We start from the raw sequence: 25,186 nt of genomic DNA on the forward strand, positions 1-25,186 counted from the left end.
TTATAAGACAGTTTAATATTTGAGGCATACAAATTAACATTCTGAAATTAAAACCTTTTGGGTTTGTAGGCCTGTTTATAATTATTAAAGTCCGACAGTAACTCACATTTTGGAGGAAAAAAACACAGCTAAACTTGGTTTCGTGTAAATTATATGTTATCAAAAATAATGTAAGAGAGATGTCTTGAAGAAACGCGTCTGGGTTTAGAACTCTGTGTCTCAGTGCGCTGCGACAGTGGGAAGTTCGTTTTGCATGGCCCGGTGCTACAGCTGAGTGGACATTTATTTTAACGACCAATGGAATGGTCTAAAACGCGGAAACTTTGCTCACCCGGGGAACCGGGCAATGCAAAACGTGTTCACCCAGTGACCGTTACTTTATTTCCTGATATGAAATGTAAAGTAACTTTGTAGCCGACGCAGTTCCAGAATGTCTGTTGAAACTGTGTCTCATATGGAACGTTAGAACAGCGGTGGAAACAGAACTCAGTTCTCAAACTGGAGTAAAAGGAAAGATTCCTTCATAGAACATGACTCAAGTAAAAGGGAAAGTCACACAGTAAAATACTACTTCAGTAAAAGTCTAAAAGTATTTGGTTTTAAATATTATTAAGTATCAAAAGTAAAAGTAAAGTAGTAATAATTTAAAATTAATTTTATTAAACAAACCAGGCAGCACCATTTTCTTGTTATTTTAATTTACAGATAGCCAGGGGAACACTCCAACACTTAGACATAATTTAAAAACAAAGCTTTTGTGTTTAGTGAGTCTGCCAGATCAGAGGCAGAAGGGATGACCAGGGATGTTCTCTGTTTAGTGAGTCTGCCAGATAAGAGGCAGTAGGGATGACCAGGGATGTTCTCTTGATAAGTGTGTGAATTAGACCATTTTCTGTCCTGCTAAGCATTCAAAATGTAAGGAGTACTTTTGGGTGTCAGGGAAAATGTATGGAGTAAAAAGTACATCATTTTCTACATGAATGTAGTGAAGTAAAAGTAAAAGTTGTTAAAATATAAATAGTAAAGTAAAGGACAGATACCCCAAAAACTACTTCAGTAGTACTTTAAAGTATTTTACTGAGGTACTTTACACCACTGCATTAGAAGACAGATAAATGTGTTGATTTGAAGGAAAGACGGGCAGATTCTGGTAGGTAGGCTACGAACTATTATAAAGTTAGGTTGTCGTCAGACATTCAACAGTCACAGTAGGTTTGAGCTACAGTATGATCACTAATCATGCCGACCAACCTGATGGTCTCTGTTGGAAATGTTGTGAAAAGTATCTGGCCTCGGCTATAAATATCTGGCATTACTCATCTCATATGTATATACTGTATTCTATACTATTCTACTGTATCTTAGTCTATGTATTACTCATCTCATATGTATATACTGTATTCTATACTATTCTACTGTATCTTAGTCTATGTATTACTCATCTCATATGTATATACTGTATTCTATACTATTCTACTGTATCTTAGTCTATGTATTACTCATCTCATATGTATACAGTAATCCCTCGTTTATCGCGGGGGTTACGTTCCGAAAATGACCCGCGATAAGTGAAATCCGCGAAATAGAAAACTTTTTTTTTTTTTTACAATTAGCAACTATTACATGTATACAAATACAGTGACTCACGTGTAGGCCGTTTCACTGCTCTTCAGACTGCTCGTCGACTGCTCGTCGACATTATGGGTTTAGGAGATGTTCGAAATTACAAGATAATTTGGCCAACTTAATGTAAATTTGCCAAGCTGTTTTATGTACGTACACATAACTGCACGAGACGACAAAATGATAGCACAATTCGTAGCATGTTTTGATACAAGAAGCGGGAGTGAGTTTTTAGCGAATCAGAATGCAGAGCACAATGCACCAAAAAAAAAAAAAAAAATGCATTATGAAAATCCGCGAAATAGCGAATCCGCGATAAGTGAACCGCGAAGTGGCGAGGGATCACTGTATACTGTATTCTATACTATTCTACTGTATCTTAGTCTATGTATTACTCATCTCATATGTATATACTGTATTCTATACTATTCTACTGTATCTTAGTCTATGCCGCTCTGACATAGTGACCAATAACATTTGATTTGATTTGATTTTGATTAGGCTATACACTACATGACCAAAAGTATGTGGACACCTGCTAGTCGAACATCTCATTCCAAAATCATAGGCATTAATATGGAGTTGGTCCCCCCTTTGCTGATATAACAGCCTCCACTCTTCTGGGAAGGCTTTCCACTAGATGTTGGAACATTGCTGAGGGGACTTGCTTCCGTTCAGCCACAAGAGCATTAGGGAGGTCGGGCACTGATGTTGGGTGATTATGCCTGGTTCGAAGTCAGCGTTCCAATTCATCCCAAAGGTGTTCGATGCGGTTGAGGTCAGGGCTCTGTGCAGGCCAGTCAAGTAGTTCCACACAGATCTCGAAAAGCCATTTCTGTATGGACCTTGCTTTGTGCACGGGGACATTGTCATGCTGAAACAGGGAAGGGCCTTCCCCAAACGGTTGCCACAAAGTTGGAAGAATCATCTAGAATGTCATTTTATGCTGTAGCGTTAAGATTTCCCTTCACTTCAACTAAGGGGCCTAGCTGGAATCATGAAAAATAGCCCCAGACCATTAATCCTTCTCCACCAAACTTTACAGTTGGCACTATGCATTGGGGCAGGTTGCGTTCTCCTGGCATCCGCCAAACCCAGATTCGTCCGCCGGACTGCCAGATGATGAAGCGTCATTCATAACTCCAAAGAACACGTTTCCACTGCGATTTTCATGCGCTTCTGCACTCGGCGGGCTCGTTCTGTGAGCTTGTGTGGCCTACCACTTCGCGGTTGAGACATTGTTGCTCCAAGATGTTTCCACTTCACAATAACAGCACTTACAGTTGACCGGGGCAGCTCTAGCAGGGCAGGAATTTGACGAACTGACTTGTTGGAAAGGTGGCATCCTATGATGGTACCACGTTGAAAGTCACTGAGCTCTTCAGTACAGGTCATTCTACTGCCAATGTTTGTCTATGGAGATTGCATGGCTGTCTGCTTCATTTTATACACCTGTCAGCAATGGGTGTGGCTGAAATAGCCAAATCCAGTAATTTGAAGGGGTGTCCACATACTTTTGTATATATAGTGTACATGCTCTGTCCTGCTACTGGTAGGACTATAACATTATGTGAACTAACCTGAACAGGTTTAGGCTGGTCATCTATGATATGTAGGTTATACACAGTACATTCTCTGTCCTGCTACTGGTAGGACTATAACATTATGTGAACTGATCTGAACAGGTTTAGACTGGTCATCTATGATATGTAGGTTATATACAGTACATTCTCTGTCCTGCTACTGGTAGGACTATAACATTATGTGAACTGATCTGAACAGGTTTAGACTGGTCATCTATGACATGTAGGCTATAACCCACTACTATACATTATAACCTAGTCTACTTTACATAATATAACATCTACATATCACTAACAACCCACTACTATACATTATAACCTAGTCTACTTTACATAATATAACATCTACATATCACAAACAACCCACTACTATACATTATAACCCAGTCTACTTTACATAATATAACATCTACATATCACTAACAACCCACTACTATACATTATAACCTAGCCTACTTTACATAATATAACATCTACATATCACAAACAACCCACTACTATACATTATAACCTAGTCTACTTTACATAATTTAACATCTACATATCACTAACAACCCACTATTATACATTATAACCTAGCCTACTTTACATAATATAACATCTCTTACTTGTTGCAAATAAACTTTCTGAATGGATCAATGATTTCCCCCTCAGATCAATCATGTCCGTTTTAGCCTTTCTGTCTACATTCTCAGATACGTTGAGAAAATAACAGATTGTAAGACGATAAAAAGCCTACTGTTAATTAATAAAAACAAGTGTGAGACATGGCCTTGTGTTGCTGCACTGTCTAGAACTACCTTAACAAACAGTGACTTATTATTATTATTATTGTTGTTGCTGTACTGTCTATAACTACCTTAACAAACAGTGACTTATTATTATTATTATTGTTGATGCTGTACTGTCTATAACTACCTTAACAAACAGTGACTTATTATTATTATTATTATTATTATTGTTGTTGCTGTACTGTCTATAACTACCTTAACAAACAGTGACTTATTATTATTATTATTGTTGATGCTGTACTGTCTATAACTACCTTAACAAACAGTGACTTATTATTATTATTATTATTATTATTGTTGTTGCTGTACTGTCTATAACTACCTTAACAAACAGTGACTTATTATTATTATTATTATTATTATTGTTGCTGTACTGTCTATAACTACCTTAACAAACAGTGACTTATTATTATTATTGACAGTTACCATGGAGATGAAATGTCACAACTACATGTTCATGTGATGCATTAAATCACCGGACTGTTTCTATGTCTGTTAGTAAATGTTTCATAAGCGATCATTAATAAATGAGAACAATTGACATTCAATAATTAGTTGTCACTGTGTTAACCACAACCAACATGCTGGATCTCTGTTTAGGGGTCAGTGCTCTAAAATGAGTCTCTCTGGGAAGAGAGAGGAGGGGGGTCCTGCCTCTAAAATGCATCTCTCTGGGGGACATGACACCAAAGCTAAGAGGTGAGATGACAATTTTATGAACAATTTATTAAATTAATATCCAAAATAAATACCTATCTTAAGATGAATGCACTTACTGTAAATCTCTCTGGATAAGAGCATCTGCTAAATCAGGGGTTCTCAATCCGGGGTCTGTGGAGGTACTGCAGGGGTTCTCAATCCGGGGTCTGTGGAGGTACTGCAGGGGTTCTCAATCCGGGGTCTGTGGAGGTACTGCAGGGGTTCTCAATCCGGGGTCTGTGGAGGTACTGCAGGGGTTCTCAATCCGGGGTCTGTGGAGGTACTGCAGGGGTTCCACGGCACCCTGACTGGACTCGTTGCAATTAAGACATTTGATAGAATTTTCACGACACGACCACTTTGCCTACTCTTAATTATTGCCTAATATAATGGAATGCATATTGTTTTAACCAATTCTGATGGTTGTTACAAGCAGAATTTTGACAATATAACCGTTATATCAACACACTCTTCACACCCGTTTAACAACTCTAAATATCTTTGGCATAGTAGCATCAAGTCCCTTGCCAATAATGTTGCCTACAACGTTGCATACAATGTTCATTTACATCAAACACATATTAATCCCTAGATGCCTTCAATCTCCCAATTTATAGCCACGCCCAATTTAAGATTATTATTTAACAACGTGATGTTGCTCTCCAAAGGGAGAACTTGAAATAACATGATGTAGATAATTAAATAATCAAAAGAAACACTCTTAGAAAAGAAGGTTCCTTATAGAACCAAAAAGGCTTCTATCACTTCCTTAATATATGGAACCACTAAAAGTTAAATATATATATTTGGGTTCAGTGAAGAAGAACCTCTAGAGTTCTGATCAACGAAAGGTGAATGTTTTGAGGATGTAGCAGGCCTCCAGTGGTCAGATCAATTCCGCCTGTTTTTTCCAGCACCCGGACCCGGGATTCAAACCAGCCACCTTTCAGGCCCAGGTCCAACTCCTGCCACAGCTCCAACTCCTTAGCCGCTGGGTGAAAACCTGAGTTAATCTGCCAAAATTAAGACAAAATGCTTGAGAGACATACATGGTATCAATTGTTATACATAAATATTATACATAAATCATTGTCAAAAGCACAAGACACACTGCTGCATGTAGGTCTATATTATTTATGGATTGATCATATAGAAATATCAAAAAAAAAAATAACTACTACAAAGCAATTACATGTGGCTCAGGAACCACTGACTAACTGCATTATTCTATAGTATTATCAAGACACCTGCTGTTAACTCTTAACTACTTAGGACAGCTCACGAGGTGTCCTAAATATCTGCCGACTAGGTGGGACTAGAGACTTCATGCATAGCTTTAATTTATACCCATAAGTGTAAAATGTCTTTATTCTCAGCACTTATATGACCAATTTTCTACTCTGAGACACTTTGGCGATATGGGCCCAGATCTCAACATGTTGTTATAAAAAAACATAGAATGTTTGTTTAACATAATAATAAAAAATGAATACTACTAATGTAAAGACTGGGTTTAGTTGATTGTGTTGCACTGCTCATGTCCGCGTCCTGGAACTGTCCGCGTCCCCGTACAGAACTGTCCGCGTCCCCGTTCGGTGTGGCGCCAAGCATATTGTCCGGTTACGCGCAGAGTTGCTGAGGCGATCTTGGGGAATAACGACGGAGTTCACTACAGTGTTGAGACACCCAAGTTCAGTGTTCAATTTGCTTTTTTCTTTACGGTCAGGGACAGTATGAGTGTAGCCAGATCCTTTTCACTCTCTATCCTTGTTTCATTTTGTGGTTCACCGGATTCATCATCGAGACGAGGGACAGACGAACGACCTGCTAGCTAGCCAAGCTAGTCGGTACAGCTCGGTAAGTTAGCTAGCTACGAAACCTGCAGCATCCTAGTTACCATAGCTACTACTACATCATCACCGGCTGTCTGCATTTCTTATGGACCGATGGAGCTCCCCGGTTGTTTCTTCCACCTGTTAAATCCGTGGAGGTCTTCTCCCTCTCTCGTTGACGGATGCTGGCTACCTCTGTCCGGTTCTCCTCTCTTCACTAGATGGACGGTAACTTTAGTGTTTAACCCCTCTGTGTCCAAGGACCAATCTTTTGAATATTATTTTCAGGGCACCTCAATAGCAGGTATTGAACCCCGGGTAAATAATCACTAGTCAGAGCCTCAACCTCAGTAAACATTCATTATAAAACACATCTTAATATCTGATATTGCGAGTAAACAACCTCGGAATAGAAAAGACAAGAGTGCGTCTTCCAGCCCACCAATAAATTACATCATTCAACCCTCCCGGTTAGTAAATTTACCTCAACATGCCCCCGGAGAAGGCAGAGTAACGACACCAGCCTTTTAACGGGGCTGACTACAACGCTCGCGTCGCTAAATGAATTTCGTTATTAAAAATGACACACTGCTCGCGCACGCTAACGAGCGTCTAGAAGTCAGTTCTATTTGTGACGCAGTTCGCGCTGCATCTCCTCATTGGTTTATAGAAGCAGGTACCCACGTGCCATCTCCTCATTGGTTTATAGTAGCAGGTACCCACGTGTCATCTCCTCATTGGTTTATAGAAGCAGGTACCCACGTGCCATCTCCTCATTGGTTTATAGAAGCAGGTACCCACGTGCCATCTCCTCATTGGTTTATAGAAGCAGGTACCCACGTTCCGTCTCCTCATTTAGCAAAAAAAAACATAACTTAACATAAACATAACTTCTTTAAACAATAAAAGCTCATTTACGAACATTTCTGAAAATGGATATATAGCTTTTTGGAATGAAACTCTTCTTATGTTTCCACATCTGAGCTCAGAGTAGATGAGAGATGTAATGTTTGTCTCTGTTGTGTTAAAGTCCAATCAAGCAGGAGAGACCAGCCTCCCCTGTACCCAGCTGTGTGTCCATGAAGAGTGACCGGTCTATGGAACTACCTATACAGTTTAGAGAGGGAGACTTTTCTACTGAACAAAGGTAAGAAGAACTCATGGGTCATGGTCAGTGAGTTAAACAACACTGTCTCTAGTCATTTCTCCTCTCCCATTTTCCATTTATTGTTGTTGTTTTCATAATCCATAGACTAATCCTTTTGTCCATTTTCATAGTCCTAAAACAATATTAAACAAACACAACATTCCCTGTGTGTGTGTGTGTGTGTGTGTGTGTGTGTGTGTACTCCCTGGATGAGGAGATGTAATCTCATGTTTTGTCCACAGAAACCAACAGGAGAGATCAGAGTCAGAGATTCTCAGTGGTCAGTCTTCCCAGAGTCATCAAACAGACCTGGCCTCCATATTCAGTGTATGTGGTCCTGTTATGTACATTTGTTTGTGTTTACCTCAATTAAAGTTGACCTGTCAATCATTCATTACTGTGTTGATGAGAAAGCATTTCTCACACTGGACACACACTCACACTGAACAGACACACTGGACACACACACACACACACACTGGACAGATACACACACACACTGGAAACACACACACACACACTGGACACACACACACACACACTGGACACACACACACACACACACTGGACACACACACTGGAAACACACACACACACTGGACACACACACACACTCACTGGACACACACACACACACTCACTGGACACACACAGACACTCACACTGGACACACACACACACTCACACTGGACACACACTCACTGGACACACACACACACTCACTGGACACACACATGCGTGTCTTCCTATAATTGTGACAATAACACTGTTAAAATACCAATGTGATCATTTGTTGTCTTTTATGTTGAATAACAAATTTTATAAATATATATGGACATACGCTCCATAGTTGTACAAGTATACAAGGATAAATTGTACTTTTCATAATAAAACAGACTTGAAACAAGAAAAGCATGTTAATTGTGAAAACAGTTTGGTTATTGATGTTACGTTTCCTCTGTCAGGTTGACGTTAACCTGCGACTGGTTGAAACATGAAACTAATATGAAATGAAATACAAAACAATTAAATATGTGGAATTGAATTAAACAAATTGTACAACATAGTGTTGTGATGCAGGGTTACTATAGCAACAGCGTTCACTCTCTGCTGTTCTCTGCTCTCTCTGCTCTCACTACTCTCTCTCTGCTGTCTCTGCTCTCGCTCTCTGCTCTCTTCTCTCTCTGCCCTCTCTCTTCTCTCTGTTCTCTGCTATGCTGTTCTCTCTTTTCTCTGCTCTCTCTCTCCTCTCTCTGCTCTCCCAGCGCTCTCTGTTCTCTCTCACTCTGCTCTCTCTACTCTCTCTGCTGTCTCTGCTCTCTCTGCTGTCTCTCTCTGTTCTCTCTCTGCTCTCCCTCTCTACTCTCTGCTCTATCCCTCCCTGCTCGCTTTCTGCTCTCTCACTCTCTCTTTGATTTCTCAGTCTGCTCTCTCTGCTCTCTCTCTTCTCTATCCCTCTCTGCACTCTCTTCTCTCTCAGCCTGCTCTCTGCTCTCTGCTCTGCTGTTTTCTCTGCTCTCTGCTCTCTCACTCTCTCTTTGATTTCTCAGTCTGCTCTCTGCTCTCTCTCTTCTCTATCACTCTCTGCTCTCTCTTCTCTCTCAGCCTGCTATCTCTGCTCTCTGCTGTTCTCTCTTTTCTCTGCTCTCTTCTCTCTATTGCTCTCTCTGCTCTCTCTCTTTGCCCTCTGCTCTCTCTCTGCTCTCTCTCTTTGCCCTCTGCTCTCTCACTCTCTCTTTGCTCTCAGCCTGCTTTCTGCTCGCTCTCTGCTCTTTCTGCTCTCAGCCTACTCTCTGCTCTCTCTCTGCTCTCTACTCTCTCTGCTCTCTACTCTCTCTCTGCTCTCTCTCAGCCTGATTTCTGCTCTCTCTCTACTCTCTCCCTCTCTCTCTACTCTCTCTACTCTCTCTCTCTGCGCTCTCTCTCCCTCTCTGCTCCATCTCTCTCCCTCTCCTCTCTGCTCCATCTCTCTTCTCTCTCCCTACTCTCTCTCTTTCTGCTCTCTGCTCTCTCTCTCTGCGCTCTCTGCTCTCTGCTGCTCTTTCTCTTCTCTCTGCTCTCTTTCTTCTCTCTGCTCTCTCACTCCCTCTGTTCTCTGCTCTCTCTCTGTTCTCTGCTCTCTCTTCTACTCTCTCTCTTTTCTCTGCTCTCTCTCTTTCTGTTCTCTGCTCTCTCTCTCTCTGCTCTCTCTCTGCTCTCACACTCTCTGCTCTCTCTCTGCTCTCACACTCTCTGCTCTCTCTCATTTTATATCTTAACAGTGGTGCAGTTTGGACATTCACTTCTTAACACAGCGCGCCTCCAACCCGGAAGCCAGCCGCACCAATGTGTCGGAGGAAACACCGTGCACCTGGCTACCACTGCGCCCGGCCCGCCACAGGAGTCGCTGGTGCGCGATGAGACAAGGATATCCCTACCGGCCAAACCCTCCCTAACCCGGACGACGCTAGGCCAATTGTGCGTCGCCCCACGGACCTCCTGGGCGAGCAGGCTCTGTCGCAGAATATAGTTGAATAGCCGATCTAGGTGAATACGCTAGGGGCTATAATAACTGGGGAGTTAGGCTGATAGACAATTTAAAGGGGGATCAACGATCGACTGTGGCCATCATTCAAGTTCTCTTACCGTGGGTTTGGGGCTGGAAGACACAGACACGGTCTCCGCATCTTCTTTCAAGTTGGAATCTGATCCATCCGTGTCCATGCTGTTCTGAAAGGGTTGGGAGTTGTCATTCTGCAACGCGTCAATGAGCTGAAATCAGTCAAACAAGGCAAACAAAATAAACCTACGCGGCACAGAAATACTTAAATACTATTAGCTCCTTTAAAGTTGAGGTACAATCCAACAAAAATTACCATAAAACACGACAAGTAACCAAGCACGGACACACTAATAGCCAAAAACATTCACACAAATATTAAATACAACAATATTCCTAAAGAATAATGTGTGTGTAGATTGTGTGTGTTCGAGTGTGAGAGTGGACATGTTTAACTACACTTGTGGGGACCAGAAGTCCACGCAAGAATAGCAAACTGACAAACATTGGACCAACTGGGGACATTTGCAGGTCCAGACAAGGAATAAGGCTGTTTCTAGGGGGTTTAGGGATACAATCAGCATTAGAATACAATGACTTACACAAACAATACAACTAAAGAATAATGTGGGTGTTACAATCAGCATTAGAATACAATGACTTACACAAACAATACAACTAAAGAATAATGTGGGTGTTACAATCAGCATTAGAATACAATGACTTACACAAACAATACAACTAAAGAATAATGTGGGTGTTACGATCAGCATTAGAATACAATGACTTACACAAACAATACAACTAAAGAATAATGTGGGTGTTACAATCAGCATTAGAATACAATGACTTACACAAACAATACAACTAAAGAATAATGTGGGGGTTACAATCAGCATTAGAATACAATGACTTACACAAACAATACAACTAAAGAATAATGTGGGTGTTACAATCAGCATTAGAATACAATGACTTACACAAACAATACAACTAAAGAATAATGTGGGTGTAGATTGTGTGTGTTAGTGTCACAGACTGTGTCTGTGTGCCATTTCACAGTCCCTAATGTGCCATGAGATGTTGTTTTATACATTTTTTTAAAGATAATTTTGCTTAAATTTAAAAGAAAAACCCCAGCAGAAATAAATCTGATATTTAGTAACAAAATGAGCCCTTGCTCAATATTATCCAATGGGAGTGTTATGCTGATGAAGGAGGACCCAAAAGCGACGAAATAGAAACAGAGTCTTTATTCCAGTCTTAGACAAAAAACGATACTCCTGATATATCTAAGGTAAAAACAAAACAGGAAAACTGAAATCCTCTCGTCAGTAGAGATGAACGACTGGAGACGCGACCACTAGACACCTGCTCACACGCAGCATCTGATGAAGGTAAAAACACGATAGGGCGGAACAAGGACACAGAACAGCAAACATCAAACAAGAATCCGACAAAGACAGAAGCAGAAAACAGAGGGAGAAATAGGGACTCAAATCAGAGGGCAAAATAGGGGACAGGTGTGAAAGAGTAAATGAGGTCGTTAGGAGAAAGAGAAACAGCTGGGAGCAGGAACGGAACGATAGAGAGAGAGAGCGGGGGAGGGAGAGAGGGAGGAGGAGAGAGAGGAATAGAAAGAGGGAAAGAACCTAATAAGACCAGCAGAGGGAAGCACAGGGACAAGACATGAAGATCAAAGACAAAACATGACAGTACCCCCCCACTCACCAAGCGCCTCCTGGCGCACTCGAGGAGGAACCCTGGCGGCGACGAAGGAAATCATCAATCAACGAACGGTCCAGCACGTCCCGAGATGGAACCCAACTCCTCTCCTCAGGACCGAAACCCTCCCCATCCACTAAGTACTGTTGACCACGTCCCTGAGAACGCATGTCCATGATCCTCCCTTCCTTGTAAATAGGTGCGCCCTCGACAAGGACGGGAGGGGGGGAGGGAAGACGAACGGGGGCGCGAAGAAAAGGCTTGACACAAGAGACATGGAAGACAGGGTGGACGCGACGAAGATGTCGCGGAAGAAGCAGTCGCACAGCGACTGGATTAACGACCTGAGAGACACGAAACGGACCAATGAACCGCGGAGTCAACTTGCGAGAAGCTGTCGTAAAGGAAAGGTTACGAGTGGAAAGCCACACTCTCTGACCGCGACAATACCTAGGACTCTTAATCCTACGTTTATTGGCGGCTCTCACAGTCCTCCCCGCAGACGAAGGCAGACCGGTACTAAAGTCTAAGGCGATCTGAGACCATGGTCGAGAAGGAATGGGAAGCGGTCTAAGACGACCGGCATGAGGAGAGTTACCTGACTTAGTCTGCGCGCAGTCCGGACAAGCAGCCACGAAACGGCGCGTGTCCCGCTCCTGAGTAGGCCACCAAAACCGCTGGCGAATAGAAGCAAGCGTACCCCGAACGCCGGGGTGACCAGCTAACTTGGCAGAATGAGCCCACTGAAGAACAGCCAGACGAATAGAGACAGGAACGAACAGAAGGTTACTAGGACAAGCGCGCGGCGACGCAGTGTGAGTGAGTGCTTGCTTTACCTGTCTCTCAATTCCCCAGACAGTCAACCCGACAACACGCCCTTCAGGGAGAATCCCCTCGGGTTCCGATGGCGACAATCGATGAGAAAAGTAAGCGCAGGGATGGACCTTATCGTCAGACTGGAAGCGCTGGGACAGAATGGCTCCCACGCCCACCTCTGAAGCGTCAACCTCGACAATGAATTGTTTAGTGACGTCAGGAGTAACAAGGATAGGGGCGGATGTAACACGCTTCTTGAGGAGATCAAAAGCTCCCTGGGCGGAACCAGACCACTTAAAGCAAGACTTGACAGAAGTCAGAGCTGTGAGAGGAGCAGCCACTTGACCGAAATTACGAATGAAACGCCGATAGAAATTAGCGAAACCGAGAAAGCGCTGTAACTCGACACGTGACTTAGGAACAGGCCAATCGCTGACATCCTGGACCTTAGCGGGATCCATCTGAATGCCTTCAGCAGACAGATAATCATCGAGAGCCTTACGTTCGGAAGCCGACAGAGAGAATAATCTACCCCGAGGAGAAGTGGTCCCCGGATGGAGATCAATACAACAATCATACGACCGGTGAGGAGGAAGAGAGTTGGCTCTGGACCGACTGAAGACCGTGCGCAGATCATGATGTTCCTCCGGCACTCCTGTCACATCACCAGGCTCCTCCTGAGTAGAGGGGACAGAAGAAACAGGAGGAATAGCAGACATTAAACACTTCACATGACAAGAAACGTTCCAGGATAGGATAGAATTACTAGACCAATTAATAGAAGGATTATGACATACTAGCCAGGGATGACCCAAAACAACAGGTGTAACAGGTGAACAAAAAATCAAAAAAGAAATGGTCTCACTGTGGTTACCAGATACTGTGAGGGTTAAAGGTAGTGTCTCATATCTGATACTGGGGAGAGAACTACCATCTAAGGCGAACATGGGTGTGATCCTCCCTAACTCTCTGAGAGGAATGTCATGTTTCCGAGCCCATGCTTCGTCCATAAAACAACCCTCAGCCCCAGAGTCTATCAAGGCACTGCAGGAAGCAGCCGACCCGGTCCAGCGTAGATGGACCGACAAGGTAGTACAGGAACTTGATGGAGAGACCTGAGTAGTAGCGCTCACCAGTAGCCCTCCGCTTACTGATGATCTCTGACCTTTAACTGGACATGACATGACAAAATGTCCAGCAGAACCGCAATAGAAGCAAAGGCGGTTGGTGATTCTCCGTTCCCTCTCATTAGTCGAGATGTGAACACCTCCCAGCTGCATGGGCTCAGTCTCTGAGCCGATGGAAGGAGATGGTCGAGATGCGGAGAAGAGAAGCCCCGCTGACGCGAGCTCTCTTCCCCGAGCTCGGTGACGAAGATCTACCCGTCGTTCTATGCGGATGGCGAGTGCAATCAACGAGTCCACGCTGGAAGGAACCTCCCGGGAGAGAATCTCATCCTTAACCTCAGCGTGGAGTCCCTCCAGAAAACGAGCGAGCAACGCCGGCTCGTTCCAGTCACTGGATGCAGCAAGAGTACGAAACTCTATAGAGTAATCCGTTATGGATCGATCACCTTGACATAGGGAAGCCAGACCCCTGGAAGCCTCCTTCCCAAAAACTGAACGATCAAAGACCCGTATCATCTCCTCCTTAAAGTTCTGATAAACGTCAGAACACTCAGCCCTTGCCTCCCAGATAGCTGTGCCCCACTCCCGAGCCCGCCCAGTAAGGAGTGATATGACGTAAGCGATCCGAGCTCTCTCTCCAGAGTATGTGTTGGGCTGGAGAGAGAACACAATATCACACTGGGTGAGAAAGGAGCGACACTCAGTGGGCTGTCCAGAGTAGCATGGTGGATTATTAACCCTGGGTTCCGGAGACTCGGAAGACCAGGAAGTAGCTTGTGGTACGAGACGAAGACTCTGAAACTGTCCTGAGAGATCGGAAACCTGAGCGGCCAGGGTCTCAACGGCCTGACGAGCAGCAGACAATTCCTGCTCGTGTCTGCCGAGCATTGCTCCCTGGAACTTGACGGTAGTGTAGAGAGAATCCGTAGTCGCTGGGTCCATTCTTGGTCGGATTCTTCTGTTATGCTGATGAAGGAGGACCCAAAAGCGACGAAATAGAAACAGAGTCTTTATTCCAGTCTTAGACAAAAAACGATACTCCTGATATATCTAAGGTAAAAACAAAACAGGAAAACTGAAATCCTCTCGTCAGTAGAGATGAACGACTGGAGACGCGACCACTAGACACCTGCTCACACGCAGCATCTGATGAAGGTAAAAACACGATAGGGCGGAACAAGGACACAGAACAGCAAACATCAAACAAGAATCCGACAAAGACAGAAGCAGAAAACAGAGGGAGAAATAGGGACTCAAATCAGAGGGCAAAATAGGGGACAGGTGTGAAAGAGTAAATGAGGTCGTTAGGAGAAAGAGAAACAGCTGGGAGCAGGAACGGAACGATAGAGAGAGAGAGCGGGGGAGGGAGAGAGGGAGGAGGAGAGAGAGGAATAGAAAGAGGGAAAGAACCTAATAAGACCAGCAGAGGGAAGCACAGGGACAAGACATGAAGATCAAAGACAAAACATGACAGGGAGAATCTCTTTTCCTATAGTCCTGCCCATTAGGTGCTGTCAATCAATATCAGTAACATACCAGTTACTGCCAATCGGAGCTGCTAACAGGGGTACAAGGGTCTGTCTGCCCGCCTATTGGCTCTTTCAACGCAGATAGACCACACTGCCTGAACATGCTTTGGCTAAACTCAGCTGTGACTTAAAAAACAATGGACTCAGCTATGACTATCATAAACTTTATCCGATCATCATTTATCCTTCAACATGGCTCGTTTCGTAGTCTGCTGAGCATCATGATCTACTTTTACATAATGATGTTAGGTAGCTGAGTAAGGGTAGGCCTAATGCTCTCAAGAGAGTATGAGAGTTTAGGGAGGAGATAATTGCATTTCTCACAACAAACCCAACACATACTAGTGTAAATGATTGATGAGGAGTTTGTAGCTGAGGTTTGTTTATTGAGTGGCATCAATCACTTGGACTTAATTTGGGACTACAGAGGAGGGATAAAACAGTTATTGACATGATTGACTGCTTTTCTTTTTTCCTCTGATATGAGCCCCCCCAAAACCTTTTCCCTACAGTAGGTAACTATAGAAGGCTAGGCTGGACAATACAGTGGGTAACTATAGAAGGCTGGGCTGGACAATGGAAAAGGTCAAGGAAGAAAATTGGCAAGCAAACGTTGGCTAAGCTGGGGAGGCAGGTAGCCTAGTGGTTAGAGCGTTGGACTAGTAACCGAAAGGTTGCAAGATTGAATCCCCGAGCTGACAAGGTAAAAATCTGTCATTCTGTCCCTGAACAAGGCAATTAACCCACTAGGCTGTCATTGAAAATAAGAATTTGTTCTTAACTGACTTGACGAGTTAAATAAAAGTTTAAAAAGTTGTTTTAAATACAAATAAGCTGGAGCACTAGCGCCAGGCCACAGCAAATGAATGGAATCAAACACTCGCAAAGCCCGTTTTGACTGGAGTGAAGCTTGGAGATCAATTTCACCTAAATGGCACCAAAAAAATGTATCCATTTTTATTTTACCACTACAATCTGTTCTTAGGACGAAACTGAAAAATAACAACCCGTGTAGAAAGTAAACAGCTGCACCTCGATGGTGCCAGGTGTGCTTATGTCTGCATAACGAGGAAGAAAGAAAAAAATTGCTATTTCTGGCTAGCGGTCAATGATATACACATTGTAACTTTGCAACAAGATTTTATGATTTTAGTCTCCCCACAAAAGTGATGCAGTTTGCTAGGGACCCTTTCTATACTGATGCGGGGGGGAGACGTGTCTGCAAAAGCTGACTTATTTTATTTAGTATATATTTTCTCAACTCTATTTCTTGAACTGCATTGTTGGTTAAGGGCTTGTAAGTAAGCACCTGTTTTATTCGGCGCATGTGACAAATAAAACTTGATGTTGATTCTCACGGGACTAGTACTTTCAGGAGACCAAAAAACATGAGGTTATTCTGGTTGGAATTAAAAATGACTGACATGGCAGATTTAGACAGGACAAAAATTACATATATGTTGTTTTGTGCTCGGGCACATAATTACATTACCCGACCTCTCCCCGTAAATCAACTTGTCGTCCTTAGCAGACACAAAAATACAAACATTAGGAGTTATTGTATTGTGCTAGTCAATTATTACATAGAACAATCATTTTTTGGAGACCCTGTCCTGCTATCAGCCTGTGATGTGTGTGTTGTAAAGTGCCTTGCTGATGGGCTCTGATGCTCTGCCACAGCCCCTGTCCTGCTATCAGCCTGTGATGTGTGTGTTGTAAAGTGCCTTGCTGATGGGCACAACGGCAGTAGGTAGTATACGGTGATATTGAAGCCCGGTGGGTTACGGGTGTATCCCTGTGTACTACCTACTGCTGTTTTGCCTTTGAGCAAGGGACTTCACCCCTAAGTGCTCCAGGTGCTCTGCTCTGCCACAGCCCCTGTTCTGCTCCCAGCCTGTGACCAACAGGCAAAATAGTCACAGACATCTCTGCACTAAGAGACTGTTTTAGTAGAAACTGACACACCCCTGGATGCTGAAACATAATCAACATTTTTAAAACACTGAAAAATCCCCTCAAATCAAAAAACGTGATCTAATGCATTGTATACATCTGGGGACCTACTGTATAAGAAAGCATTACAGGAAATGCCTGGTGTAACGTTTAGTTTTGAACATCCTATTCTGGTCAGATGCAGGACTGAACTTTTCAGGAGAAGAGCAAATCCCTCATGAGTTGGGCTACTAAATGAGCCCACAAGAGCCTAACTACTGAGTTCTTATTGATAATGTTTTTATTTCATATATTTGAATGTATTGTATATTTAGTTAACTTTTGATGTATGTAACAAGTGCACTGCATTCCAGTGCAATTGATGTTAGACTATAAATGTGTATTTGTAAAAGTGAAATAGTAAATGTGATAATAGAAGAAAAAAAAACTCATATTGATATATGACTTTAGTAAAGTTCTTACCAGGTTTTGGGCTGGAAGACAATTCAGTTTTGATGACCTGAATCAAGTGAACCAAGACAACAATTAGACATCAATTACATCTTAGTAGTTAAGAGACACTGTCTGCATCACAACATATTGCATGACAGGGTAGTGAATTGCTCATCCTCCCGGCTCTTCCAAGATGGGTGGTAATTTCATCTAGCATCTTTTAAAAAAAAGTTCCTCACCTGTGTTCTCCATGGCCAGTCTGAATCACCGTAACTATAAGTCAACTCTTCGCCAGCTGCAATATCTCGAGTCGCGAAAAGGCACAAGTGTGGCTCATCGTTTGCTTGTATGGCCTTCATTTTGAGATTGAGTCTTTAGTGATCATCATTAACGAGTCTCCCAAGGGAGGAGTCTTCTTCAGATGCATCAATGCTGCATAGAAACATAACATGTAACAGTTTAATGAAGATATTGCAGCACAGGGTTTCTATTTCAGAAAAGGGGCAGAAAAGTCCCTAACACGTTGTTTAACAAAGGAGTGCAGATGCTCTGATAGCGAACCAGTTGGTTTGAAGACTAATATTGTTCCTTACTGTTTAGGTCAGGGACAAGGTCAAATTAGTATCTGGGCCTGAGATAGGCCAACAGTGCATATTGTGCCACCAACCATTTAAATGTCTGTCTCCATTTTAATGTTGTTGCTTTTTTTAGATCTCAAAAGGCATTAATATGTTTATTTTGTTCTCATCAATCCTACTTACCACCATGTTCTTCCTTTCCATTGGAAATCGAAAAGAAACACCTTTGCAGAATCATTGTACTGATCAGCTTGGACCTCGCCCTCCTGTTGTGTAAACAGTTCATCTCTGATCTGAATCAGGAAAGTAAGAGTTGGTGAGAACAGATCTGAATCAGGAAACTAAGAGTTGGTTTGAACAGATCTGAATCAGGAAACTAAGAGTTGGTTTAAACAGATCTGAATCAGGAAACTAAGAGTTGGTTTAAACAGATCTGAATCAGGACACTAAGAGTTGGTTTAAACAGATCTGAATCAGGAAACTAAGAGTTGGTTTGAACAGATCTGAATCAGGAAACTAAGAGTTGGTTTAAACAGATCTGAATCAGGAAACTAAGAGTTGGTTTAAACAGATCTGAATCAGGACACTAAGAGTTGGTTTAAACAGATCTGAATCAGGAAACTAAGAGTTGGTTTAAACAGATCCGAATCAGGATACTAAGGGTTGGTTTAAACAGATCTGAATCAGGAAACTAAGAGTTGGTTTAAACAGATCTGAATCAGGAAACTAAGAGTTGGTTTGAACAGATCTGAATCAGGAAACTAAGAGTTGGTTTAAACAGATCTGAATCAGGAAACTAAGAGTTGGTTTAAACAGATCTGAATCAGGACACTAAGAGTTGGTTTAAACAGATCTGAATCAGGAAACTAAGAGTTGGTTTAAACAGATCCGAATCAGGATACTAAGAGTTGGTTTAAACAGATCTGAATCAGGAAACTAAGAGTTGGTTTAAACAGATCTGAATCAGGAAACTAAGAGTTGGTTTAAACAGATCTGAATCAGGAAACTAAGAGTTGGTTTGAACAGATCTGAATCAGGAAACTAAGAGTTGGTTTAAACAGATCTGAATCAGGAAACTAAGAGTTGGTTTGAACAGATCTGAATCAGGAAACTAAGAGTTGGTTTAAACAGATCTGAATCAGGAAACTAAGAGTTGCTTTAAACAGATCTGAATCAGTAAACTAAGAGTTGGTTTAAACAGATCTGAATCAGGAAACTAAGAGTTGCTTTAAACAGATCTGAATCAGTAAACTAAGAGTTGGTTTAAACAGATCTGAATCAGGAAACTAAGAGTTAATTTAAACAGATCTGAATCAGGAAACTAAGAGTTGGTTTAAACAGATCTGAATCAGGAAACTAAGAGTTGGTTTAAACAGATCTGAATCAGGAAACTAAGAGTTGGTTTAAACAGATCTAAATCAGGAAACTAAGAGTTGGTTTAAACAGATCTGAATCAGGAAACTAAGAGTTGGTTTGAACAGATCTGAATCAGGAAACTAAGAGTTGGTTTAAACAGATCTGAATCAGGAAACTAAGAGTTGCTTTAAACAGATCTGAATCAGTAAACTAAGAGTTGGTTTAAACAGATCTGAATCAGGAAACTAAGAGTTGCTTTAAACAGATCTGAATCAGTAAACTAAGAGTTGGTTTAAACAGATCTGAATCAGGAAACTAAGAGTTAATTTAAACAGATCTGAATCAGGAAACTAAGAGTTGGTTTAAACAGATCTGAATCAGGAAACTAAGAGTTGGTTTAAACAGATCTGAATCAGGAAACTAAGAGTTGGTTTAAACAGATCTAAATCAGGAAACTAAGAGTTGGTTTAAACAGATCTGAATCAGGAAACTAAGAGTTGGTTTAAACAGATCTGAATCAGGAAACTAAGAGTTGGTTTAAACAGATCTGAATCAGGAAACTAAGAGTTGGTTTGAGGGTCAATAATGTGGGACCCCTTTGTATACTTCAAAGTTAGAGATATGTTGAAACTGGATCCATCATAAATGATTCTACATTTCATAGTATGCCATGGCCTTTACTGGCCAAAGGTTAAACTGCTGTTATGTTTATGATATACTATGGTGTTGTGTCACTAGACTTTGACCAGATATTATTGCATCCAAAGATCAACTGAACCTAGAACACAGATACAGAGACACTTGTCATCAGGAAGGTGCTCTCTCAGCACAACGGAAAATATCTCAATGACTTGACATGTTCTGGTTGTGAATTCAGGCTACAAGGTAAGAATCTTCCCAGGGATTATTGTAAAGTGTGTAGAGACATTAAATGTATGGTTTTATTTTAGTATAGTGAATGACGATATACGAATCGTATAATACGATATATGAACAATATGTTATTGAAATTGACTTACGCCCAGTTAGCGCCATTTTGTATGATTGAACTGTCACGTAGCTGTCCCAGGTGAAATGGACTGTTAGATCTGAGTGTTTTACTGGGGTTATTTTACCATTTGTCAAAATGTTAATGTATCATAGTTGTAAATCATCTTTCAGAATATCAGAACATTTGTTGTTGTCTAAATTACAATGATCTCCTGCTTCCTGTGTAGTTTGGTATGAAACCACTGAACAGACTTTACATTGTTATTATGAACTGAATTCAGTAACAGCAGAATAATATCAGACCTGTTGAACAAAGCAACACACTAGAATGAGAGGAATTATTAAGAGAAAGTGAGACATTATTATTATTAATGTTATATTATTATTACTACTATTGTTATTATTAATATTTTGATTATTCATATTATATTATTATTATTATTATTATTAGTTCCACCACATGGAGAAAAGGTGAAAAATATCAGTCACAACTACATGTTGATGTGATGCATTAAATCACCTGACTGTTTGGATGTGTCTGTTAGTAAATGTTTTATTTCTAAGAGATAATTAATAAATTGAATAATTGACATTCAATAATTAGTTGTCACTGTGTTAACCACAACCAACATGTTGGGTCTCTGTTTAGGGGTCAGTGCTCTAAAATTAGTCTGTCTGGGAAGAGAGAGGAGGGACCTGCCTCTAAAATGAGTCTCTCTGGGGAGAGAGAGGAGGGGGGTCCTGCCTCTAAAATGAGTCTCTCTGGGGAGAGAGAGGAGGGGGGCCCTGCCTCTAAAATGAGTCTCTCTGGGAAGAGAGAGGAGGGGGGCCCTGTCTCTAAAATGAGTCACTCTGGGGAACATGACCCCAAAGCTAAGAGGTGAGATGACAATATTGTTTAAGAACTTTGTTTCTAAAATGTTATATCCACAATGTTTTCACATGTGTTATTTTTAATCAGAAATGATTGCTTATGGGAACCTTCAGGTGTCTGTAAAATATTGTTGTTCTATATAATTTATAGAATGCATGTCACAATCATTTTGCCAACTCTTAATTATTGCCTAATATGTTGGCATGCATAACATTTAGACTAATTGTGAATGTTGTTACAAGGTGGATTTTGACAATATTTCCGTTACATAAACACACTATTCACTCCTTTTAAAACCAAAAGGGTTCTATCTTGCTTAAATATACAGAACCACTAAAGTTCTATATAGAACCATTAATTGGGTTCTTTGGTCAGAATTCTAGAGGTTCTTCTTCACTGAATTGATCTTCATTATATCCAAACACACTGGTGGTCAGGGAGACATCTCTTCATTATATCCAACACACTGGTGGTCAGGGAGACATCTCTTCATTATATCCAAACACACTGGTGGTCAGGGAGACATCTCTTCATTATATCCACACTGGTGGTCAGGGAGACATCTCTTCATTATATCCAAACACACTGGTGGTCAGGGAGACATCTCTTCATTATATCCACACTGGTGGTCAGGGAGACATCTCTTCATTATATCCACACTGGTGGTCAGGGAGACATCTCTTCATTATATCCACACTGGTGGTCAGGGAGACATCTCTTCATTATATCCACACTGGTGGTCAGGGAGACATCTCTTCATTATATCCAAACACACTGGTGGTCAGGGAGACATCTCTTCATTATATCCACACTGGTGGTCAGGGAGACATCTCTTCATTATATCCACACTGGTGGTCAGGGAGACATCTCTTCATTATATCCAAACACACTGGTGGTCAGGGAGACATCTCTTCATTATATCCAAACACACTGGTGGTCAGGGAGACATCTCTTCATTATATCCACACTGGTGGTCAGGGAGACATCTCTTCATTATATCCACACTGGTGGTCAGGGAGACATCTCTTCATTATATCCACACTGGTGGTCAGGGAGACATCTCTTCATTATATCCACACTGGTGGTCAGGGAGATATCTCTTCATTATATCCAACACACTGGTGGTCAGGGAGACATCTCTTCATTATATCCAAACACACTGGTGGTCAGGGAGACATCTCTTCATTATATCCAACACACTGGTGGTCAGGGAGACATCTCTTCATTATATCCAACACACTGGTGGTCAGGGAGACATCTCTTCATTATATCCAACACACTGGTGGTCAGGGAGACATCTCTTCATTATATCCAAACACACTGGTGGTCAGGGAGACATCTCTTCATTATATCCAACACACTGGTGGTCAGGGAGACATCTCTTCATTATATCCAACACATTGGTGTTCAGGGAGACATCTCTTCATTATATCCAAACACACTGGTGGTCAGGGAGACATCTCTTCATTATATCCAACACACTGGTGGTCAGGGAGACATCTCTTCATTATATCCAACACACTGGTGGTCAGGGAGACATCTCTTCATTATATCCAAACACACTGGTGGTCAGGGAGACATCTCTTCATTATATCCAAACACACTGGTGTTCAGGGAGACATCTCTTCATTATATCCACACACACACTGGTGGTCAGGGAGACATCTCTTCATTTTATCCAAACACACTGGTGGTCAGGGAGACATCTCTTCATTATATCCAAACACACTGGTGGTCAGGGAGGCATCTCTTCATTATATCCACACTGGTGGTCAGGGAGACATCTCTTCATTATATCCACACTGGTGGTCAGGGAGACATCTCTTCATTATATCCAAACACACTGGTGGTCAGGGAGACATCTCTTCATTATATCCAAACACACTGGTGGTCAGGGAGACATCTCTTCATTATATCCAAACACACTGGTGGTCAGGGAGACATCTCTTCATTATATCCAAACACACTGGTGGTCAGGGAGGCATCTCTTCATTATATCCAAACACACTGGTGGTCAGGGAGACATCTCTTCATTATATCCAAACACACTGGTGGTCAGGGAGACATCTCTTCATTATATCCAAACACACTGCTGGTCAGGGAGACATCTCTTCATTATATCCAAACACACTGGTGGTCAGGGAGACATCTCTTCATTATATCCACACTGGTGGTCAGGGAGACATGTCTTCATTATATCCACACTGGTGGTCAGGGAGACATCTCTTCATTATATCCAAACACACTGGTGGTCAGGGAGACATCTCTTCATTATATCCACACTGGTGGTCAGGGAGACATCTCTTCATTATATCCACACTGGTGGTCAGGGAGACATCTCTTCATTATATCTAAACACACTGGTGGTCAGGGAGACATCTCTTCATTATATCCACACTGGTGGTCAGGGAGACATCTCTTCATTATATCCAAACACACTGGTGGTCAGGGAGACATCTCTTCATTATATCCAACACACTGGTGGTCAGGGAGGCATCTCTTCATTATATCCAACACACTGGTGTTCAGGGAGACATCTCTTCATTATATCCAAACACACTGGTGGTCAGGGAGACATCTCTTCATTATATCCACACACACTGGTGGTCAGGGAGACATCTCTTCATTACATCCACACTGGTGGTCAGGGAGACATCTCTTCATTATATCAAACACACTGGTGGTCAGGGAGACATCTCTTCATTATATCCACACTGGTGGTCAGGGAGACATCTCTTCATTATATCCACACTGGTGTTCAGGGAGGCATCTCTTCATTATATCCAAACACACTGGTGGTCAGGGAGACATCTCTTCATTATATCCAACACACTGGTGGTCAGGGAGACATCTCTTCATTATATCCACACTGGTGGTCAGGGAGACATCTCTTCATTATATCCAACACACTGGTGGTCAGGGAGACATCTCTTCATTATATCCACACTGGTGGTCAGGGAGGCATCTCTTCATTATATCCAAACACACTGGTGGTCAGGGAGACATCTCTTCATTATATCAAACACACTGGTGGTCAGGGAGACATCTCTTCATTATATCCACACTGGTGACCAGGGAGACATCTCTTCATTATATCCAACACACTGGTGGTCAGGGAGACATCTCTTCATTATATCCAACACACTGGTGGTCAGGGAGACATCTCTTCATTATATCCAAACACACTGGTGGTCAGGGAGACATCTCTTCATTATATCCACACTGGTGGTCAGGGAGACATCTCTTCATTATATCCACACTGGTGGTCAGGGAGACATCTCTTCATTATATCCACACTGGTGGTCAGGGAGACATTTCTTCATTATATCCACACTGGTGGTCAGGGAGACATCTCTTCATTATATCCACACACACTGGTGTTCAGGGAGACATCTCTTCATTATATCCAAACACACTGGTGGTCAGGGAGACATCTCTTCATTATATCCACACTGGTGGTCAGGGAGACATCTCTTCATTATATCCAACACACTGGTGGTCAGGGAGACATCTCTTCATTATATCCAACACACTGGTGGTCAGGGAGACATCTCTTCATTATATCCAACACACTGGTGGTCAGGGAGACATC

General features: G+C 42.1%; 1 protein-coding gene and 1 long non-coding RNA gene across 2 annotated transcripts in view; one reads left to right on the forward strand and one right to left on the reverse strand.

The window, feature by feature from the left end:
- The window catches only part of LOC129841951 (NLR family CARD domain-containing protein 3-like), a 268,945-nt gene that overhangs the window by 222,973 nt on the left and 20,786 nt on the right, over window positions 1–25,186 (forward strand). The window contains exon 4 of the mRNA XM_055910318.1: window positions 7,559–7,675. Within this exon, the coding sequence (XP_055766293.1) occupies window positions 7,559–7,675 (117 nt within the window). The remainder of the gene's footprint in view (window positions 1–7,558; window positions 7,676–25,186) is intronic.
- On the reverse strand, window positions 17,794–18,626 carry LOC129841945 (uncharacterized). The gene is made up of 3 exons (XR_008757431.1): window positions 18,558–18,626; window positions 18,036–18,228; window positions 17,794–17,863 (listed from the first exon to the last, which is right to left on the reverse strand). It is a non-coding gene; the product is annotated as an uncharacterized LOC129841945 (long non-coding RNA).

This window comes from Salvelinus fontinalis, unplaced genomic scaffold (genome assembly GCF_029448725.1).
Source record: "Salvelinus fontinalis isolate EN_2023a unplaced genomic scaffold, ASM2944872v1 scaffold_0004, whole genome shotgun sequence".
NCBI classification, from domain to species: Eukaryota; Metazoa; Chordata; class Actinopteri; order Salmoniformes; family Salmonidae; genus Salvelinus; species Salvelinus fontinalis.